The sequence below is a fragment of the Aureobasidium melanogenum genome, assembly GCF_000721775.1.
Source record: "Aureobasidium melanogenum CBS 110374 unplaced genomic scaffold scaffold_11, whole genome shotgun sequence".
Classification (NCBI taxonomy): domain Eukaryota; kingdom Fungi; phylum Ascomycota; class Dothideomycetes; order Dothideales; family Saccotheciaceae; genus Aureobasidium; species Aureobasidium melanogenum.
Window position 1 is genome coordinate 183,469 of NW_024470063.1, and position 17,781 is coordinate 201,249.

A 17,781-nucleotide genomic window follows, 5' to 3' on the forward strand; every position below is an offset into this window, starting at 1 on the left:
AAAGAAGAAGCAACAGAGGCTGCAAAGAAAACCCCGAAGCCAAAAAACGCCATTCCCAAAAAAAGAGACAACTCCCTCCTACCCATCAAACAGGGTATGCAGCAAAAGTGTCAAACAGGAACAAGCCAGTGTCCTGTACATCTAGTTCTCCAACCAATCCAAGAACTCGGGTGTAAAGTATGAAACGACAATGCTCGCGCCAGCACGAAGGATGCCCTCGGTGGCCTCGAAAGCCATGGTCTTCAAGTCGAACACGCCAGCCTTGGCGGCAGCGCAGATCATGGCGTACTCACCACTGACCTGGTATGCAGCAACGGGCAAGTCCTTGCCAATGTCTTTTGCGTCACTGATAATGTCGAGGTATTGAGAGGCGGGCTTGACCATGATGATATCGGCACCTTCGTTGATGTCGCGTACGATTGCTCTGCGGGCGAGACCGCGACCGCCGGGGGGGAGTTGATAGCATCTGGGAAGTCACAGTTAGCACTGGATAACATTAAACTAGAGGTTTGAGTTCTGTACCTTCTGTCACCAAATGACGGTGAGCTGCCAGCAGCATCACGGAAGGGGCCGTACAGACAGCCACTGAATTTGGCCGAATAGGACATGAGAACGACCTTGTGTGCGATACCAGCCTCGATGAGCTTGAGCTTGATGGCGCGGATGCGGCCGTCGTTCATGTCTGAAGGAGCAACGCAGTGGGCGCCAGCCTCAGCGTAGGCCATTGCGACATCCGAAATGCGATCGACAGAGAGAGCATTGTTCAGACTGCCGTCCTCGCGCAAGATACCACAGTGACCGTGGCTGGTGTACTCGCACAGACACACATCTGCAGTGATGAAGAGAGAAGGGAAAGCCTTGCGCAGCAGGCGGATGGAAGCGATGACAGGGCCGGTCGGGTCGTCGGCAGAAGTGCCCAGAGAGTCTTTTGCGTCAGGGTGGAGCGGTACACCGAACAGGATGACCGACTTGAGGCCCTTTGCGATCAAAGGACGGAGGAAGGGGACGAGCTTGTTCAGACCACGGCGGTATTGTCCAGGCAATGAGGGGATCAGAGTCTCCTCGTCTGGGTTGTCTGTGATGAACAGGGGGTAGATGAGCATCGACTTGGTCAACTGGCGCTCAGCTTGCCACGCGCGAGCGAGCGGATGGCTGTAACCTCCATGCAGTTGACTCGAGATGTCTCCAGTGATGCTGACGCTTGTGGCTGCGGTGCTGGCGTATGATCGGGCACGAGACATGGTCGAGCGCTTGTCGGCGCCGCCGTTGCCGCCATTACGGTCGCGGTATGTCAAGTCGGATACGAGCGAAGAGAAGGACATGTTGTGCTATGTCTTGTGGTTTGGTGAGGGCGAGTGGCTCGTCGAAGATGTTTTGCTGCGGCGGAGATGATTCGGTAGACGTCACTGCTTGAGTCGGAACGAGGCCTTTTCGTGGGGTCAGAGCAATGGGGCAATTGGCAATAGCTATCGTTTCGAAGGGAAAGAGACGTGTATCAATATCTTCTCAAAGGAAGGAAGGCAAAAGATATCGAGTGCAGAAACTACAGAAGCAGCTGGTAATTACTTTGTCATCCAAGGGCACAGGACCCCTCATGCAACCTTTCATCTAATAGCACCGTCGGCCTCGGCCAATCGAATCATTTGCATTGGTGGTCGACGGCAACATCCGCTCGCATTCGGCTGCGTCTTTCCGACTTTTTGCCAACATCGGCCAACGACATCAGATCATCTTTGCATGGCATTCTGTAATTTTCTACAACACTCGACTCGTACGATCCTTCATCTTTTCATATCTATATGAGGCATTTTGGAGTCACCAAGACAATCAGAAGGAAGATGTCGAGTACAAAAATTCATAAACAGATTTGCTACATACTTATTAAAACAATTCCCATGTATTCCTTGCATTCATAACCGGCCCCATATAACTATCCTATCCAATTTGGACAGCTGGCACCTAGTTCTGATATCCCTAGGTCCACGCTGCAATTCGCTTGCACCTTTCATCCTTCTGACAAACTCTTCCCATACAGGCTTCAGAATGTCTTTGCTTAGAGGGCAGCAGCGAAACCGAGAGCGGCCACGGCAACTCCGTAAGGTGCGTACTTTCCCGCGGTCTGCATGGCACCGGGGTTGCTGGTGCTGCTGGAGGTGCCGGTGGTCACTGTGTTGGTTGAAGCAGTGGTGGTGGCAGCGTTTGATCCGGCAACTCTGGTAGTAGGAGTCACAGTCTCGGTGTTAAGGGTGTTGGTGGTGTAGGCAGAGTCCTGGGTCTGAACAATAGTGTTCAGGTAGGTAGAAGTGCGGGTGTCGAGCGAGTGAGGAAGAGAAGTGGTGTCGTAGACAACGTTGCGAGAGGTGGAAACCAGAATGTCGGTATCAGTGCTTGAGAGAGTAGAAATGCGAGGGTTTCCAGTGGAAGAGGCAGCAGCAGCATCAGTGACTGTGGTAGACACGGTGTCGGTGTTGGCTGCAATGGCTGAGCCGCCACTGGAAACAGGAGTGCCGTTAACGCAGACGACACCGTTGTCGTTCTGAGGATCGCAAGGGCCGTCATCGTCGGCGAAGCCAACAGCAGCAAGAGCTGCAACAGCGAAGAAGGTCTGGGTGAAACGCATGTTTGCTTGTTGTGTTTGGTTTGATGAAGAGTAGAGAAGTGTAGAGGAGAGTAGGTCTTGAAGTTGAAGATGCTTGTTGATGATGTGGGTTGTTGTTCAGTCTTGGACAGCAGAGAGCATGGCTCTTATATATCCAGGGAGGGCTCTGTATTTTCCATCGTGGCCATCGCGATCTCGAGTGTGGTATCTCTGCATCGCAGATTTGCTATCTTTCGGAGACACCGCCTGACGATGATCGCCATCATACCGCGGACGTCAAGAAGCATGACATGCTTTGCCAAGGAGACAGTTGAATGGGGAGTGTGTCAGTCAATCCAACCAGCAATGATGCAATGTCATCGAATTTTTGCACAGTAGTTGGCCGCGGTTAAGCGTATATCAACGGCACTACCTGATTTGAAGTGAAATCCCAGCTGGAGAAGAGAACTCTAACAACATCCAAGAAAGCTTGGACGTATACCATGATGCTTGATGGTGCAGTCCATGAGTCAAGACCTAGCCATTTCCTTAGATGGTTGCCAGCAAGTAATCATCTAGGTTGAGACATGACATGTGGTCAACCCTGTATGGTCCCCTTGTCGACAAGCAGCAATGACAGCCGTCTTCTTCTGGTAATATGCCATAAGTAATAGTCTCAGCTTCTTCATACTGAGGGAGGGAGGTGTGTGCCCGCTGGCAGTACAGGCCTCCGGAAGATCTCCACGCCAAGCATGCATCGAGCGGCTCTGTACTTCGATCTGGCCTTGCCAGACGCTGGAGGAAGGAGAAGATTTCTTGGCCATAACTACCGGTTGTTAGACTGATGAGCGTATGTTGGAAGCTTGAGGCGGCTCCGCGGATGATAATGGTCTCGCAAAGATATCCGCATCTATGCGCAAAGAATGTGGACGTGCAGTTTCTGCCCATGTGTCAGGAGTAGACACTATAGAACTATGATCCGCGGAGTGTCGTTGTAGAGCCCCAGTCGTCAAACTCAATGAACTTCCGGGGCATTTCCGTAGAGAAGGTGGGGAGGAGTAATGGCATCCATTTGCAGGAACAGGCTAGAGAACCAGGTGACATGAGTCGCGGAGTCATTGTTCATATCGAGACGATAAACGATTCAATGGTTGGTAGGAGTACGAGACTGCACCGAGTATGGCCAAACACCTCGTCCAGTCTGTCTGTTCAAGAGATGCAATGCTTCGTCCAGATACCACAGCCATACTGATATCAAAGATGTTAGGATGATACTGTATATTGGCGAAAGACAGGAGGCAATTATATCCGAGGCCATCAACTGGGAAAGAACCTTAAACTGTGTCAATATTGAACAGTGTGCCGTCATAAAAATTACATATACTCACCGTCAGCAATTCAGCATCCGAACCAACGAGATGAGCCAGAATGGACCTCGGTACGTTCTAGCATATTTTACTAGGTATGTCGCACATATGGAAGCAGACTTCTCGACTGTCTGTGCAGGAGTTTATTCCACGGACTCATGGCATACGCAGGTACGAGCAGAGATTGCCCTGAGAGTCAGGGTAAGCATACAATCAATTGAAATCATGCCCCCAATGACGAGCAACATAGGGTATGAATGCCGATCCGGCCATCGCGGAAAGACACTCAAGGAGCGATTGCGGAGGCGATCGAGTACAGAGACAACGGAGAGTAACTTCTTCGGAAGTGGAACGAGGAGAAGTGGACGTTGCTAGCGAGATGTCCAGCCGGGAATTAAATATGAGCGGCTTTCCGCGGGTTGAGGCTCAAGAGACTTTCCACTGCACTTGGCGCCATGACACGCCTAGAAACGCTTCATGCTGTTGATCATGTTTCCCACGTGTCTCAAAGATGCTTATTTTCCCAGACGAAGGTCGTAGAAGGGTGAAGAGAGGGTGCGGCTGTACCGGGACCTGACAGGTTTGCAGCAGATGTTGTTCATGAAGGTTGAGAAACACGATTTGGAATCAGCACGTTGTCTACAGCAACATCATCATGCGTTGACAACAGACTCCTACCGACCAGGACAGATCACCTCAACCTCACCATCTGGAACCACATTTCTTCTTAGAGGAGAACGGGCTGGAATGGTAAAGCATTGAGGACGCGTTCATGAAGATAGGTCGACTGAATAAGGTGGGTTTCTATCGAACGCCTTCATTCATTCCTTCCACAACATAACTGCTGGTAATATATCCATGTCAAGCACCTTCTCTGACTAAAGAGAAAGCAAGAGCCATCTTCCAAGACAACGGCCTGATCTATTAGCTCCAAGGCCGCTAAAGCAAGCACTGTTCTTGTTAACTCCAAGACTACCCAAGCAAGCACTATTTCTGCTAGCTTCAATGCCACCGAAGTAAGCACTCTTTCCGTCAGCTTCAAGGTTGCCAAAGCAAGCACTCTTTCTTCCAAAGCCAAGGCCACTGAAGCAAGCGCTCATGTCTCACACACTGCTCCTTCTGCATTCGCACAAGGTAGCGCTCACGACTCGCATGCCGCTCCTTCTACACCTGAGTGACTCATCAGTCGAGTGGCTTCCGTCTCACGTGTGTCTATGCCAAACGTAGGCCTCACTTCCGCTTTCGAGGCAGGTTTCAATCTCCCCATATTAGCTTCCAACTTCACATTCACTGCTGGGACCTCTCACAACGACGAGGATGTCTCAGGACGCCTTGCTGGCTGTACTGCTCGTGCATCTGCCGATGACATCTCTATGACCAGTCCCAACAGCCTTCTTCACATCCACAAAGCTCAGATGGTCCATGAGACGGACCTGCTCAACATGAGTCCTGCATCGACCACTGGCGAGATAGGAAGCTCAGCCTCATGTGTTGTGCATGATTGACCGTTGAGAAAGCGTCAGAGAACCAGCCGCTTTGGTCAAGTCGAGTACAGGGATGCTCCTGATACCCTGGGATCTGAATACGAACAGGCCAGCGACAGCGAGTCTCCGGAAACAAGACACGAATCGGAGATTCTAGACGGATCAGGCAACAGACGTCCACCTTCACCCAAGGAAGATGCAACTCCAAGCCCACACCACAAGCAAGGTTACAAGAGAGAACACGAATACCCTCTGTGCCATGAGAAGTCCACGAGTGCTGCAAGTCTGAACCAACACCTTGAGACTCGTAATTCCTCTTTCTTGTCCACAGATGGGGTACAATCAGATAACGATAAACAACGATGGAGTCCCACCGTAACTTGACACGTGCATTGTGCAAGAGAGCAACAGCCAGCATCGACAAAAATTTCGAGAGTGCCGCAGCAACAAGGCTCAGTACAAGTAAAGTAAAACACCACGGCGGCCTCATTCGTGAGATCTTGATACGGATTGCTCCAGAGTTTACTGAGGATGATAAAGAAGACGCTCGCTTCCAACTACCTGCGTGTGGAAAAGTTCTCACCGCTCAAGACACAATCGCCATCTCTGGATCCACCGCAACGCTGCTGTCCATCAGAGGGGACACTGGCGACCCAACAGGGGAAGCAAGGTCTATGAGACCCTGGCCTCTACTGCTATCTCCATGTAGAAGGAGTCTATCTTAATTACTGTGAAGTGCATCAGAAGAGCATAATGAGACATGTTCTCAGTCTGGGAGACGGCACACCATGCTAGGGCTCATGGACCTACATGTCCTACCTCAACAGGCATTGCGCAGACGCTCAAAAGAACACACCACCCCTATCGTCTGCGCCATCGATTTGGCATGGTCTCAACAACAAGGTACAGTAAAACACAAAAATAAAATCATTATACTTTTGATCTATCTTATCTAGAAGACATATCCATAGCAGCCTGTGCCTCGGTGATACCCTCCTTGAGAGCGGTGATAGCACGATCAATGTCATCACGGTTAGGATCAGTAACACTCACACCCATGTGACCAAAGCGGATGTACTGAGTGGCGATCTGCTTGTGCAGACCGCCGGCAAACACAACACCACGTTGCATAAGCTTAGGCAAAACATCGGGAGGAGTCATGCCCTTGGGAAGGTAGATGGCGGTCATGCCGTTGGCTTGGTTCTCGGGCTTGGAGGCTAGTTGCTTGAGGCCGAGGTCAGTGATGGCCTTCTTGACTTTTTGGGAGGCTTTGCGGTGGGCGGCGAAGCGGTCGGCCAAGGGGACGGAGGTGATTTGGGTGAGGGTGGTGTGCAGAGCGTGGACGAGCTGAGGCGAGGGAGTAGCAAAGTATGAGGGCTTGCCAGCTTCATAGTTTTGCATGACTGTGACTAAATCAGTACTGGCATTGAAACAGAATAGGTGATGACACATACTAGGCATCCAATTCTTCCACGAGCCAAAGTAAGAGGTAGGAGGAACCTTGCGGCTCTGGAAAGACTTGATGGCACGACCAGAAGCCATGACGATGCTCAGACCAGCTGGACATCCAATGGCCTTTTGCGAGGCGGTAATCACACAATCGATTCCCCAGTTGTCGAATTGGATCTCCTCACAGCCGACACTGCAGACACCATCGACAACGACCAGCGTGTCGGGGCTGACCTTGTGGACGAGCTTGCTGAGGGCCTCAATCTCACTGAGAACACCAGTCGATGTGTCGACGTGGGTGACAGTGATGAGCTTGTATTTCTTCTCCTTCAGGGCCTTCTCGACCTCGTCCAGTTGAGGACGCTCTCCAATGGGAGCCTTGAGCTGGGTCGCCTTGACGCCGTAGGTCTCGAAACAATCGGCGAAGCTGTCGGCAAAGTAGCCGGTATGCAGGACCAGGACATCATCACCAGGCTCAGCAAGGTTGGCAGCGACCTGGTCCCATCCAAGGGTACCAGAACCAGAGATGACAAAGGGCTGGGATGCGGGATCTTGGGTCTGGAAGAGCTTGCGGAGCATGGTCAAGGTCTCGCCGAATGTCTTGACAAAGGGTGCGCCAACATGGGACTCGCTGTAATTGTACCGTCAGCCATTGATCGACATGATGGAGACAGACATGGTGTACCTGAAGTGGCTCATTGACTGCAGAACCTGGTCATCGAACTCGATGGGACCTGGGATGAGCAGGGCAGGGTGTGGTGGTTGGCTCGACATGTTGGTCTTCTTCTCTTGTTGAACAGCAGCAGGCTGAGGGCTGTACGGAATGTCGTCTGAAGGGCTGGATTGGCGCTCGTGGGCGTAAGGTGTGTTCAACTCGACTCGAGGTGTCTGGTCAAGATGTCTAGAGATGAGACTGAGGCGGGACTGAGGAGCCATGGCGATGGCGGGGTTCGCCGGATGAGTTAATGCGGGGATGTGGACGATGTCGGCTCTCCCGATCGTGATTGGCGGCAACGAATGAGCGTATTATGATCCGGTGGACCGCCTTTATTCGAGAATATTTGAGTCTGCCGCGAGACTGAACGCGTCGTCAATGTAGAAAAGAAAATGCCCAAACTGCAATGAGCGGCAAATCGGACATGGAGACAGTCGACATCGGCGCTTGCTCTCGGCCCGGTCCTCAAAAATTAACTGCCGACCAATGCAGACCCCAGCCGTGCATTCTATGATGCTAACTCGATCTAAGACAGACCAGACATGAACGAGACATCTTTCCAAGACTGGACACCGACATGGTATGAGAACAATTGACCACTAGTGTGGCCATGACACGATATCTTGATTCCCTTCCCGAAGGAATCGTCCTGCAGAGAGATATCCTACCGTCTACCCAATTAATGCACTTACTCCTGACCCATGCTTTTCCCGTTGACCTGACAGGAAAACTGTCCCGCGAGCTACATTTATGAAGTCTCGCGAACGACCTTGTCGACAGCCTTGGCGAAGTACTCGACGTTGTTGGTGTTAAGACCAGCCATGCCTGCAAACAGTCAATATCTTTTGAATGCACATCTTCATAGTGGTACTCACTGATTCTGCCGTTCTTGGTCATGTAGACGTGGGCATCTGATCTGATCTTGAGGACTTGCTTCTCGGTCAAGCCAGTGAAGCTGAACATGCCAATCTGGTTGGTGATGTGATCCCAGGTGCCAGGAGTCTGCAGCTCGTCAAGCTTGCCCTTGAGGGCCTTGCGCATCGAGATGATACGACCACTCATCTCACGGAGGTTCTCCTCCCACTCGGCGAACAGCTTCTCGTCATTGAGAATGACCGATGCAATACGGGCACCGTATGCGGGAGGGTTACTGATCTCGGAACGTTGAAGAATGGCCAACTGGCTACCAACACGAGTTGCAGTATCGGCAGCGTGGGAACCAGGACCGGCGATAAAGTGGAAGCAACCAGCGCGCTCGCCGTACAGACCGAAGTTCTTTGCGTAACTCTGAGCGACGAACATCTCGAAGCCTTGCTCAACAAAGTAGCGAATTGCCCAAGCATCCTTGTTCAGATCGCCTGATGCAAAGCCTTGGTATGCGCAATCGAAGAAGGGGAACTGGGACTTGCTCTTCATGAGCGAGGCGATCTCCTTCCACTGATCTTGAGTAGGATCGACACCGGTGGGGTTGTGTGCGCAAGCATGCAGCAGGACGACACTGCCCTCAGGAGCCTTCTCTATTGTCTGGATCAGACCCTTGAAGTCAAGGCCCTTGGTCTCGGCAGAGAAGTATGGGTAGTTCTTGATAGGAAGCTTGACATTGGAGAAGATTTGGTTGTGGTTGGCCCATGTAGGGTTGGAGACGTAGACTGTCTTGGCCTCAGAGTTCGAGGGGGTGTAGAACTTGGCCAGGAAGGCGGCGCCCAAGTGTACGGCACCAGTTCCTGAGATTGTCTGAAGGGCGACAGCACGCTTTTCCTTGAGAGCAGGCGAATCGGCGCCGAGGATCAACTTTTGCGAGGCGGTGGTGAAGTCTGCGAGACCGGCAATCGGTAGGTACTCGTGGTTGAGGTTGGGGTCTTGACGAAGGAGGTCATCGGCCTAGATAAGAAACTTGATTAGCTCTTTGGGACGACAAGCACATGTTTCCTTTCTAATTGTGTATTGCTAGGGATAGTGTTGCTTAGAGTAGACATTGGTGCACACCTTCTTCACGACGGGCAAAACCCAGGGCTTTGCGTTGTTGTCTCTGTAGGCACCAATTCCGAGATCGACCTTGTTTGAATCAGTGTCGCGGCGGTAAGCTGCCATCAATCCAAACAAGGGATCTTCAGGTGCCTGGGGCACGACGTCTGCTCCGAAAGATGATGCCTTCATTGTGTTTGTGGTGGACATGTGTGAAGTGATTTGTTGAAGGCGAGATTGCGGATCTGAGGAATTAGAAGACGAAACCATTTTCCGAATCTCCTTTGTCAACCACACCACTGGCGGGGTTTCGATCAAGTAATAATGCGGAGGGAATGGCGGGCAGGATCCGATTCTTGGCGAGCTACACGAACTCAGGCTGAAAATTCAGGGCGAAATCGGCTGAGTGCAAGGTGGACTGATAGCAGGATGATTCTATAACAAAACGAGAAGAAGAGAGCATGAGCAGAGGACGAGGTCTCAGTAGTATTGTCTTACTACATCATGCCAATATGTGCCTTGTACCCTGTCAACAATTGAACCTCGGGATCCCCACGTCCCTCGTGCTCACCACGACGTTCCGAGGCTCGATCCGTCCGCCTGATGCCGTCGGTCTTAACCCGCTTTCTGACCAAAACGCCGAGCATTCATCGAATGATACGAGTTGATATATAAATGAGATATAATCTCTTGCGATTGCATGTGATTATGACTCGGATCCTAGAATATCAAATCCCACACGACGAGGAAGGCACAGAATGCGCATGTGCTGTGGAATAGAATCCTTGCACTGCTGGGGCGTTCGCTTGCTCGCTTGAGCTCCTTGTTTCCTCTTCCAACATTTTCTGTCGTGAAGAAAGAATCTTGCACAAGTTGCTCAATGTGCTCATTCTGTTCCGTCAAATTGGTGACAAGAGTCGACTGTAGTTCTGAGATCTCGATAAGAGATCTTTCCGCCGTGCTGTTCCTGAGGTTAGCTAATCGTTCAAAGAACCAAGAATTGCCCTTTACTCACCGGACCTGATCTAAAGTGTCCTGGTAATGTTTCATCATGTCTTGGTTCTCTTGTGCAAAGAGTTGCATCTGTTCATCGCTCAACTGAGGCTCTGCCCGCTCCTGCTCTTGTGTTGCTGTTTTCTCAGAGTCCAATGCAGCATCGAAGCCGTGAGCGGAAGGCACGCTGCTGCTCTTTGCTTTGTATAGCACACTTTTACTCTTTTCAACTTCACGTTGTATCCTTATCTCCATCATGGTGGCCTGAAGAGTACCAGCCTCCCTGAGTTTGGCTTGTAGGAACCAGACGATACTCTCTCGATGTGCGTTGAGCATCTTTTGCCTGGCTTCTTCCATCTCCTCTTCTGCACTCTTCGCAGTGACAGCTCCTCCAGCCGCCCATCTTCCGATGGCTCCGAGACCGCCTTGATTGCGTTTGCGCAGCGCGATATGAGACGCAGTGTCTTGTCTGATCTGCTCGATCTGGCTTATACGCTCGACGGCAGCATGCAATTGTCGCAGCACTGTCTTTGCCTCGGCATCAATCGAGGCTCTTTCAGTATCTGACAAGTGTCGTTGTGTTGCATCATGTGTGGATTTTTGGTCGGCGGAGTTCTGTCGTTGCGGTCGTCGAGGTGCTGGAGCGGTGGATAGGTAGGAGGGTCTGATGGCGCGAAGGTATGCAGTCAAGTCTGCTATACGAGCATTCTGTTGTCGAGTAAGATATTGTGTATGCCTCACTCAAAATATCTTGACGTACAATGCTGTATGCTTCTTTCAGGAACTCGTCCAGTCGGTCGATAGAATAGCGATGTGATGTGACTGGCGGCGCATTATGAGCTTTCAACGCTGTGTTGAAGGCTGCCGTGATATCGGCCATGGTGACCTAGTCTTTGTTGACACAGTTGTTGACCTTCCAAGTCAAAGCAGCTTGTCGCATGTGAACTCTCGCCTACGTAGCTCTTGCCCAAACTGACGTTTGTCTTGGCTCCAGCACGAGCTGGAATCCGTCATTCGAAGCCTTCCATGACTTTCGTAGCCATCGCATTGCCATCATAGTCATCGTGATCTCGATCGACATGATTTGCTTCTTTCGTTCCGCATTTCTCACCGGCGACACTTCGAAGATACCGGAGGGCGATATCGGAACGCGATGTCGGACAGCGGCAAGTCGAAATGCCCTATCACAGATCGCCTCAATATCCTACATCAATACGGACTTTACACCACGGAAGCCGGCAGCGAGACAGTTACCCTACAAGCGCTGATAGGGCATCGTAGGCACGTAATTTGTAGGTTGTTTTAGGTGATCACTTTCCTTCTTACCCTCTTTTCATCTTGTACCTCCATCTCTGCATGTCTCGTCCACCGTCATCTCGAGAAAACCATCATAATGAAAAGACACCAGGAGACGAGATTATGAGCCATACTGGATCCGGAGCTGTTGAACATGCACTCTATGGAAAAGACGAAAAGAAAAAGCAGAATCATTCCGAAGAAGCAATAGAGTCTATCCGCCATGTTTCGACAACAAGCTCAAATAGCGAGGATGAGGCTGCTTCTGTGGAGGACAACAATATGCGAGATGTCGAGTCCAGTATAGCAGAACCGCCATATACTGTGTTCACGGCAAGTCAGAAGAGGTTCATCGTCTTGTTAGCAGCTTGCGCCGGGTTCTTTTCAGCTGTAAGCATCTATGCCATGTTCAACCAGGATACATCATTGACCTGAAGTAGGTCTCTGCCAATATTTATTTCCCGGCTCTTAATTCGTTGACCAAGGAATTTCACGTTTCCGCAACATTAATCAACCTCACTCTGACCACATATATGATCGCACAGGGCATAGCACCAGCCATCATTGGCGACCTGGCAGATATGGCTGGTAGGCGGCCAGCATACTTTGTATGCTTTGTCATATACATCGGTGCTTGTATAGGCATCGCACTTTGTCAAAATTACGTTTCTTTGCTCATTTTGAGATGTCTGCAGAGTGCTGGGTGCGGTGCCACAATTGCGCTAGGCAGTGGTGTCGTTGCCGATATAGCAACGAGTGCTGAGAGGGGCACATTCATGGGCTATGTTACTTCTGGTCCTATGGTTGCTCCCGCACTTGGACCAGTACTCGGAGGTATACTGGCAGAATTCTTGGGATGGCGATCGATATTCTGGTTCTTGGTCATCCTCAGCTCCTGTTACCTGGTACCATTTCTTATTGCTTTCCCGGAAACTGGTCGTAACGTTGTTGGCAATGGAGCCATCAAACCTCAAAGCTGGAACAAATCGTTGATCAACTATCTACATGAGCGCAAGGCTGCTAAAGCACCTGCTTTGACCCGTACAGTCACTCGTGAAAGCATTAGACTAGAAGAAGCACGACTGGCTAAAGCCCGAAAATTGCGAATTCCGAACCCCCTGAAGACACTCAAGATAGTCTTCGAGAAAGATACTGGACTTCTGTTGTTCTACAACTCACTGGTGTATACAGCTTTTTACGATGTGACAGCTAGCATGCCATACCTCTTCGGGAGGATCTACAACTACAACGACCTTCAGATAGGTCTTTGCTTTATTCCATTCGGAGTTGGATGTCTGATTGCGCCAATCCTAGGTGGAAAGGCTCTCGATTGGAACTTCCGACGTCTAGCTGTCAAGCACGGTTTTCCGGTCGACAAGAAGCGAGCGACTGATCTCAAAGATTTTCCTCTCGAGAAGGCTCGCATCCAGATCACATGGCCACTGCTTGTGGTCGGCGACGCAGCCTTACTTTGCTACGGCTGGATAATGGACGTGGAGACCAATTTAGCAGCGCCATTGGTTATGTTGTTCTTCATTGGACTCTGCTTGACCGGAGCCTTCAATTGCAACAGTGTCATGTTAGTCGACCTCTATCCGCTCAGCCCATCGACAGCCACAGCGGCGAACAATCTCGTCCGCTGCCTTATGGGAGCGGGCGGTACTGCTATCATCATAATCATGATCGAACATATGGGCAGAGGATGGTGTTTTACATTTATAGCAGGCGTGGTGTTACTGTTCTCACCTATCCTTTGGGTGCTTGAAAAGTATGGGCAAGGATGGAGGAATGCAAGAGCCCAACGGATGGAAGAACTAGCGGAGAAGAAACGACTGGCTGAACAAGAAGAAAAGGCGGACGAGTTGCAGACTTTCGAGGCTCAAACTGGGAAGTAATACAAGACACACCTCTCGGTAAGCCTAGACTCAGCAAAGTGTAGTCACGAAAATACACAGTAATACAAGGCTGAAAAAACGTTCAAGAAGAAGACTCTATGACCTCGACTCTGTTTAGTATCCCCAGAAAAAACTGTGTAAAGTCATGAATGAAGATAACACTCTGCACAAGCGTGAGATGTGGGCTCGGTGTTGCAGGTTCAGCGTACGGAGATAACTCCCAGGATGCCTTAGGCAAGCAACGAAACGTCATGTACAGTCCTCTACCAGAACACCTTGATGGCCTGAGGTATACAATAGATCCATTCGTCCTTTGGCCCTGGTCAGCAAGCAGATCAAACAGAGTTTCGCATGCCTGTTAGACTTTAGAGTTCAAAGATGGACGAGGAAGAACCGGGACCTTGGCCGAAGCCACTTTCACATGCAAGACTGAGTCAGCGGCCCCAAGAACGGCGCTGACTTCTGAAGACGAAGGCCATCTCTATTCGACTCGGATGGGTGGTGTGGTTAGTATCAGGCAGATGCCCTGTGTGCGACATGCATTATTCTGAATCTGTGATCGAAAAGATCGACGAGTTGCACAAGTGAGATGATGAAAAGATTCGCCAATAGGCGTGTCTAGGCGTGTCGAGATCGGCGCGCGGAAGTGATTCAGGAAGATTTTTGGCCACACCAAGCACAAGCCGCGCCAACAAAGAACCGAAACTCGCAACGTGAACGCTCTTTTTCCCATCTGCCCTTTCTGCAAGAACTCTTCCTTCAGTAACGAAGCACACGACACCGTGAACGACTTTCTTTTCTGCTCACGCGACATTTCCATCTGCTATTTCTACGTCCACGAGTTACAACACCGCAACCGCGAAAAATCCCTAAGGATCAACCAAAGTTCCCAACGCTCCCTGCCGTCCATCGGCGACCAGTCCGCGTTTCGTATATCTAGCATTCTCTCGACCCAGCTCCGCTCTCTCGCTCGCCCAGCCGATTTTCTGCAGCAATGAAGTTCTTCGAGTCACAGCATGAGTTTGACTACTCGTGGGAGGAGGTGTCGACTGCAAACTGGCGCAAGTACTGCCCGTGGAACGATAAGAGCACCCACGTTATCGCCGTCGACACTATTTCGCGTCACGTTGACCCGGCCACCGGCATTGTGAGTTTTCTGCTGCATTGCTCTACTTACACGTACAATTGCTAACTTCCCTACCAGCTCCGTACCGAACGTCTCATCACCTGCCAGCAATCCGCTCCCAAATGGCTCGCCTCGTTCTTCGGCGGCCAGGATGTCTCGCAAGTCTACGAAACCTCATACGTTGACCCTGTCGCCAAGAAGGTCACAATGTGCAGCACCAACATGACTTTCAACGACCTCCTCTCCGTCCGCGAAACCGTCGTTTACCGTCCTTCCCCCGCTGGTCCTACCTCTCGCACAATCTTCCAGCAATCTGCTCAGATCACTGCTTTCTGTGGTGGTTGGCAAAAGATTAAGAACAGCATTGAGGACTTTACCGTTGAGCGCTTCAGGCAGAATGCCATCAAGGGTCGTGAGGGCTTTGAGGCTGTTCTCGAGATGAGCAGAAAGGTCTTTGCCATGGAGAGAGAACGTCAACGTCTTGCTGTTGCTGTTGCATAAGTGCGCTCTTGTCGACTCGACTCTTCTCACTTTCCATGCGTTTCTTCTATCCTTTGACGGTTCTGTATCCCGTCATGCGTTCCAGCGATTGGTGTCTTACGGCGTTCTGCTTTTCTGCACTGGATATACCACATCCTTTTTTCGACTCCAAAACGGGCGGCGTTTCTGGCTGGGTTTCTTCTCTTCCAATATACCAACGATACGAGGTCTCCGACGTTTAAAAGTTTTCTGTTGTTTTCGTTTCTCTGCTCTAGAGATTCTGTCTGTCTAGATGGTTGGTCTTGTAGATCTGTCTCATCATTCCGCTCTGTTGTATTTCAGCGACAAAACTATACTCCATTTGAGTCATAGATGAGGTCAACACTTTATCAAAACATGAACCTACTTTCTTCGAATTTCGACTTGTCTGAGAGTGTGCTGTCTATTGATACATTTCGACTTGCCTGAGAGTTTGCTGTCTATTGTTACATTGGCCATGACTGCCTGATATCCTGATCATGAAACACTACACCTTTGACAAACACGAAAGGCACGAAAGATCTCAAGATAAGAAAAAGCGACCGATCGTGCTTTCCAATCACGGAATTGCATAGTCTAAGAAAGGCATGCATAATGGATGATGTGCGGGAGGAGCGATGGGGTCTTTGTCGTGACTTCCCTGTTTCATAATTCCGTTCACGGCAAGACGTCAAAAGTATAAATGTAGAAATGGCTGCTGTCAACTCGATGGTCGAGAGGCCGGTCAGTAGAAAGTATAAAACACACCCATACAATCCCGTCTCATGTCCAGTTGCTATGATGGATGCAAATTTTTGAATCTCCTTATCTACAGTAAGGATATATCGACAGCACAACCCTACTCACACTCAATACCCACCAAAGCCCCCTTAGCACCCAACCTACAAAGATACAACTCCTCTTCCCCAAACATCCACATGCCCTCCTTCGAAAAGCAGAAATTAGCCACACAACCTCCCGTAACAATCTTTCCAATCAAAGTTCCTTGCGCATTCCACACATGCACTCCATCCCCACATCCCGAATACACATTTCCTTCTTCGTCGCATTTGATTCCATCAGGAACACCATTGTCACAGTAGGCAAAGGTTTTGCGATTGCCAAGCTGCGTGCCGTTTTCGAGGACGTCGTAGACGTAGATTGTAGCTGGTAACCTCGGGTTCATGGAAAAGTTGTGGCCGTCTTTGGGGCCGGTGTGCGCTTGACATGCTCCCGTATCCGTAACATACATTTTCTTGTAGTCGGGAGAAAAGCAAAGTCCATTACATTGCACGAACCCATCTGCAACACACCAGATTTGGTTTGTTCGTGGGTTGAACCGGTAGATTTGAGACGGCAAGTCGGGGGATGGGCGGAAGGCTTGTTCATACCCGTAGGTAGGATCTGTAAACCAGATTTCGTCGTTGGCGTGGTGGATTATTACATCGTTTACGCTGTTGAAAGGGCGGCCTTGGAAATTGTTGATGAGGGTTTCTGAGGTTTTGGAGATTGGGTCTACAAGCACCAAGCCCGAGGGATTGGTCTTGTCGCCTTGACAGCAATAGAGGATTTTGTCTTTGTAGTTGCAGGCGCCGTTTGCTTGAACTATACCGCTGAAATCATCGTCTGCGACTTTGAGGGAAGAGGCGTCTACAGAGTACAACGCGATGGGGTCGCAAGTCTGGAAGTTTGCGGTAAAGTAGACGCGGTTGGTTGACTTGATGTACACGCCTGCCTCATGTGCAAACTGATAATCTCGGCTTTGGACTTGAGTGATGCTAGGATTGGATCCAAGAAGCTTGGAAAAGGAGTCATCGTAGATACGAAAGCCTTTTCCTTGGGAGAGCTGTTTTCCGTAGGTGATGTCTGTGGCCAGGCGTTTGAGATCCACCTTGATGGTCTCAGTCTTCAGATCCAGAGGAGTCATGCATAGTTTCTCTGGCTGGTGAGAGTCGGTTGGGAGTTGGCCTGACATGACTGGTAAAGGATGTTGTAGTTTTGATTTAGGACTGGGACATTACACTCAGCTGCCATTCCTGAGCTCGAAGATATAGAACTTGGTTCCATCGTTTACTTACACAACTAGCACTCAGGATAACTACTGGGTTGACATGAAAGTACAGTCTGTCAAAGAAGGATGAGCTTTGTAGCTTCTTTCGTTTTGAGGCTCAAATCACGTCGGTGTCTGTCGGCGTTTGTGAAGCATTCTGCCAAACGCACTTCTCTCCGTGCCGGCTTTCCACATTGGTCTGTAACAGCAATCTGATCAACAAAAACTTCTCTATCTTAAGACCTGAAGTCAACTACTTATTGAGGCTAAGTTTATTGGTATAGACTGACTGACTCAGTAAGTAAAAGTGCCGCGGATGTATTTGCGAGGATGAAGGGAACCTCGGCAGGAGAGAGCTCTCTCCG

General features: G+C 50.2%; 8 protein-coding genes across 8 annotated transcripts; 2 read left to right on the plus strand and 6 right to left on the minus strand.

Moving 5' to 3' along the window:
• Positions 1-141: 141 nt before the first annotated feature.
• On the minus strand, positions 142-1,322 carry M437DRAFT_84743 (delta-aminolevulinic acid dehydratase; the record flags this gene model as incomplete). Its single annotated transcript, XM_041028153.1, has 2 exons — positions 142-466; positions 523-1,322. 2 exons carry the CDS (start codon positions 1,320-1,322, stop codon positions 142-144), a joined length of 1,125 nt encoding a protein of 374 aa, XP_040879425.1.
• Positions 1,323-2,053: 731 nt separating this feature from the next.
• On the minus strand, positions 2,054-2,620 carry M437DRAFT_49452 (uncharacterized protein; the record flags this gene model as incomplete). Its single annotated transcript, XM_041021836.1, has 1 exon — positions 2,054-2,620. The coding sequence occupies one exon, from the start codon at positions 2,618-2,620 to the stop codon at positions 2,054-2,056; it is 567 nt and encodes a 188-aa protein (XP_040879426.1).
• Positions 2,621-6,377: 3,757 nt separating this feature from the next.
• On the minus strand, positions 6,378-7,652 carry M437DRAFT_49759 (PLP-dependent transferase; the record flags this gene model as incomplete). Its single annotated transcript, XM_041021891.1, has 3 exons — positions 6,378-6,832; positions 6,884-7,509; positions 7,564-7,652. 3 exons carry the CDS (start codon positions 7,650-7,652, stop codon positions 6,378-6,380), a joined length of 1,170 nt encoding a protein of 389 aa, XP_040879427.1.
• A 689-nt stretch (positions 7,653-8,341) lies between these two features.
• Positions 8,342-9,750, minus strand: M437DRAFT_84746 (PLP-dependent transferase; the record flags this gene model as incomplete). Its single annotated transcript, XM_041028154.1, has 3 exons — positions 8,342-8,418; positions 8,469-9,474; positions 9,580-9,750. The coding sequence occupies 3 exons, from the start codon at positions 9,748-9,750 to the stop codon at positions 8,342-8,344; spliced, it is 1,254 nt and encodes a 417-aa protein (XP_040879428.1).
• A 528-nt stretch (positions 9,751-10,278) lies between these two features.
• Positions 10,279-11,431, minus strand: M437DRAFT_66276 (snare protein syntaxin-like protein 18/UFE1; the record flags this gene model as incomplete). Its single annotated transcript, XM_041024715.1, has 3 exons — positions 10,279-10,519; positions 10,574-11,259; positions 11,312-11,431. 3 exons carry the CDS (start codon positions 11,429-11,431, stop codon positions 10,279-10,281), a joined length of 1,047 nt encoding a protein of 348 aa, XP_040879429.1.
• A 539-nt stretch (positions 11,432-11,970) lies between these two features.
• On the plus strand, positions 11,971-13,742 carry M437DRAFT_49286 (MFS general substrate transporter; the record flags this gene model as incomplete). The annotated part of the gene is made up of 2 exons (XM_041021810.1): positions 11,971-12,237; positions 12,288-13,742. 2 exons carry the CDS (start codon positions 11,971-11,973, stop codon positions 13,740-13,742), a joined length of 1,722 nt encoding a protein of 573 aa, XP_040879430.1.
• A 994-nt stretch (positions 13,743-14,736) lies between these two features.
• Positions 14,737-15,369, plus strand: M437DRAFT_49811 (MSF1-domain-containing protein; the record flags this gene model as incomplete). The annotated part of the gene is made up of 2 exons (XM_041021898.1): positions 14,737-14,889; positions 14,947-15,369. The coding sequence occupies 2 exons, from the start codon at positions 14,737-14,739 to the stop codon at positions 15,367-15,369; spliced, it is 576 nt and encodes a 191-aa protein (XP_040879431.1).
• Positions 15,370-16,225: 856 nt separating this feature from the next.
• Positions 16,226-17,293, minus strand: M437DRAFT_49153 (calcium-dependent phosphotriesterase; the record flags this gene model as incomplete). Its single annotated transcript, XM_041021789.1, has 1 exon — positions 16,226-17,293. One exon carries the CDS (start codon positions 17,291-17,293, stop codon positions 16,226-16,228), a length of 1,068 nt encoding a protein of 355 aa, XP_040879432.1.
• Between the last annotated feature and the right edge of the window lie 488 nt (positions 17,294-17,781).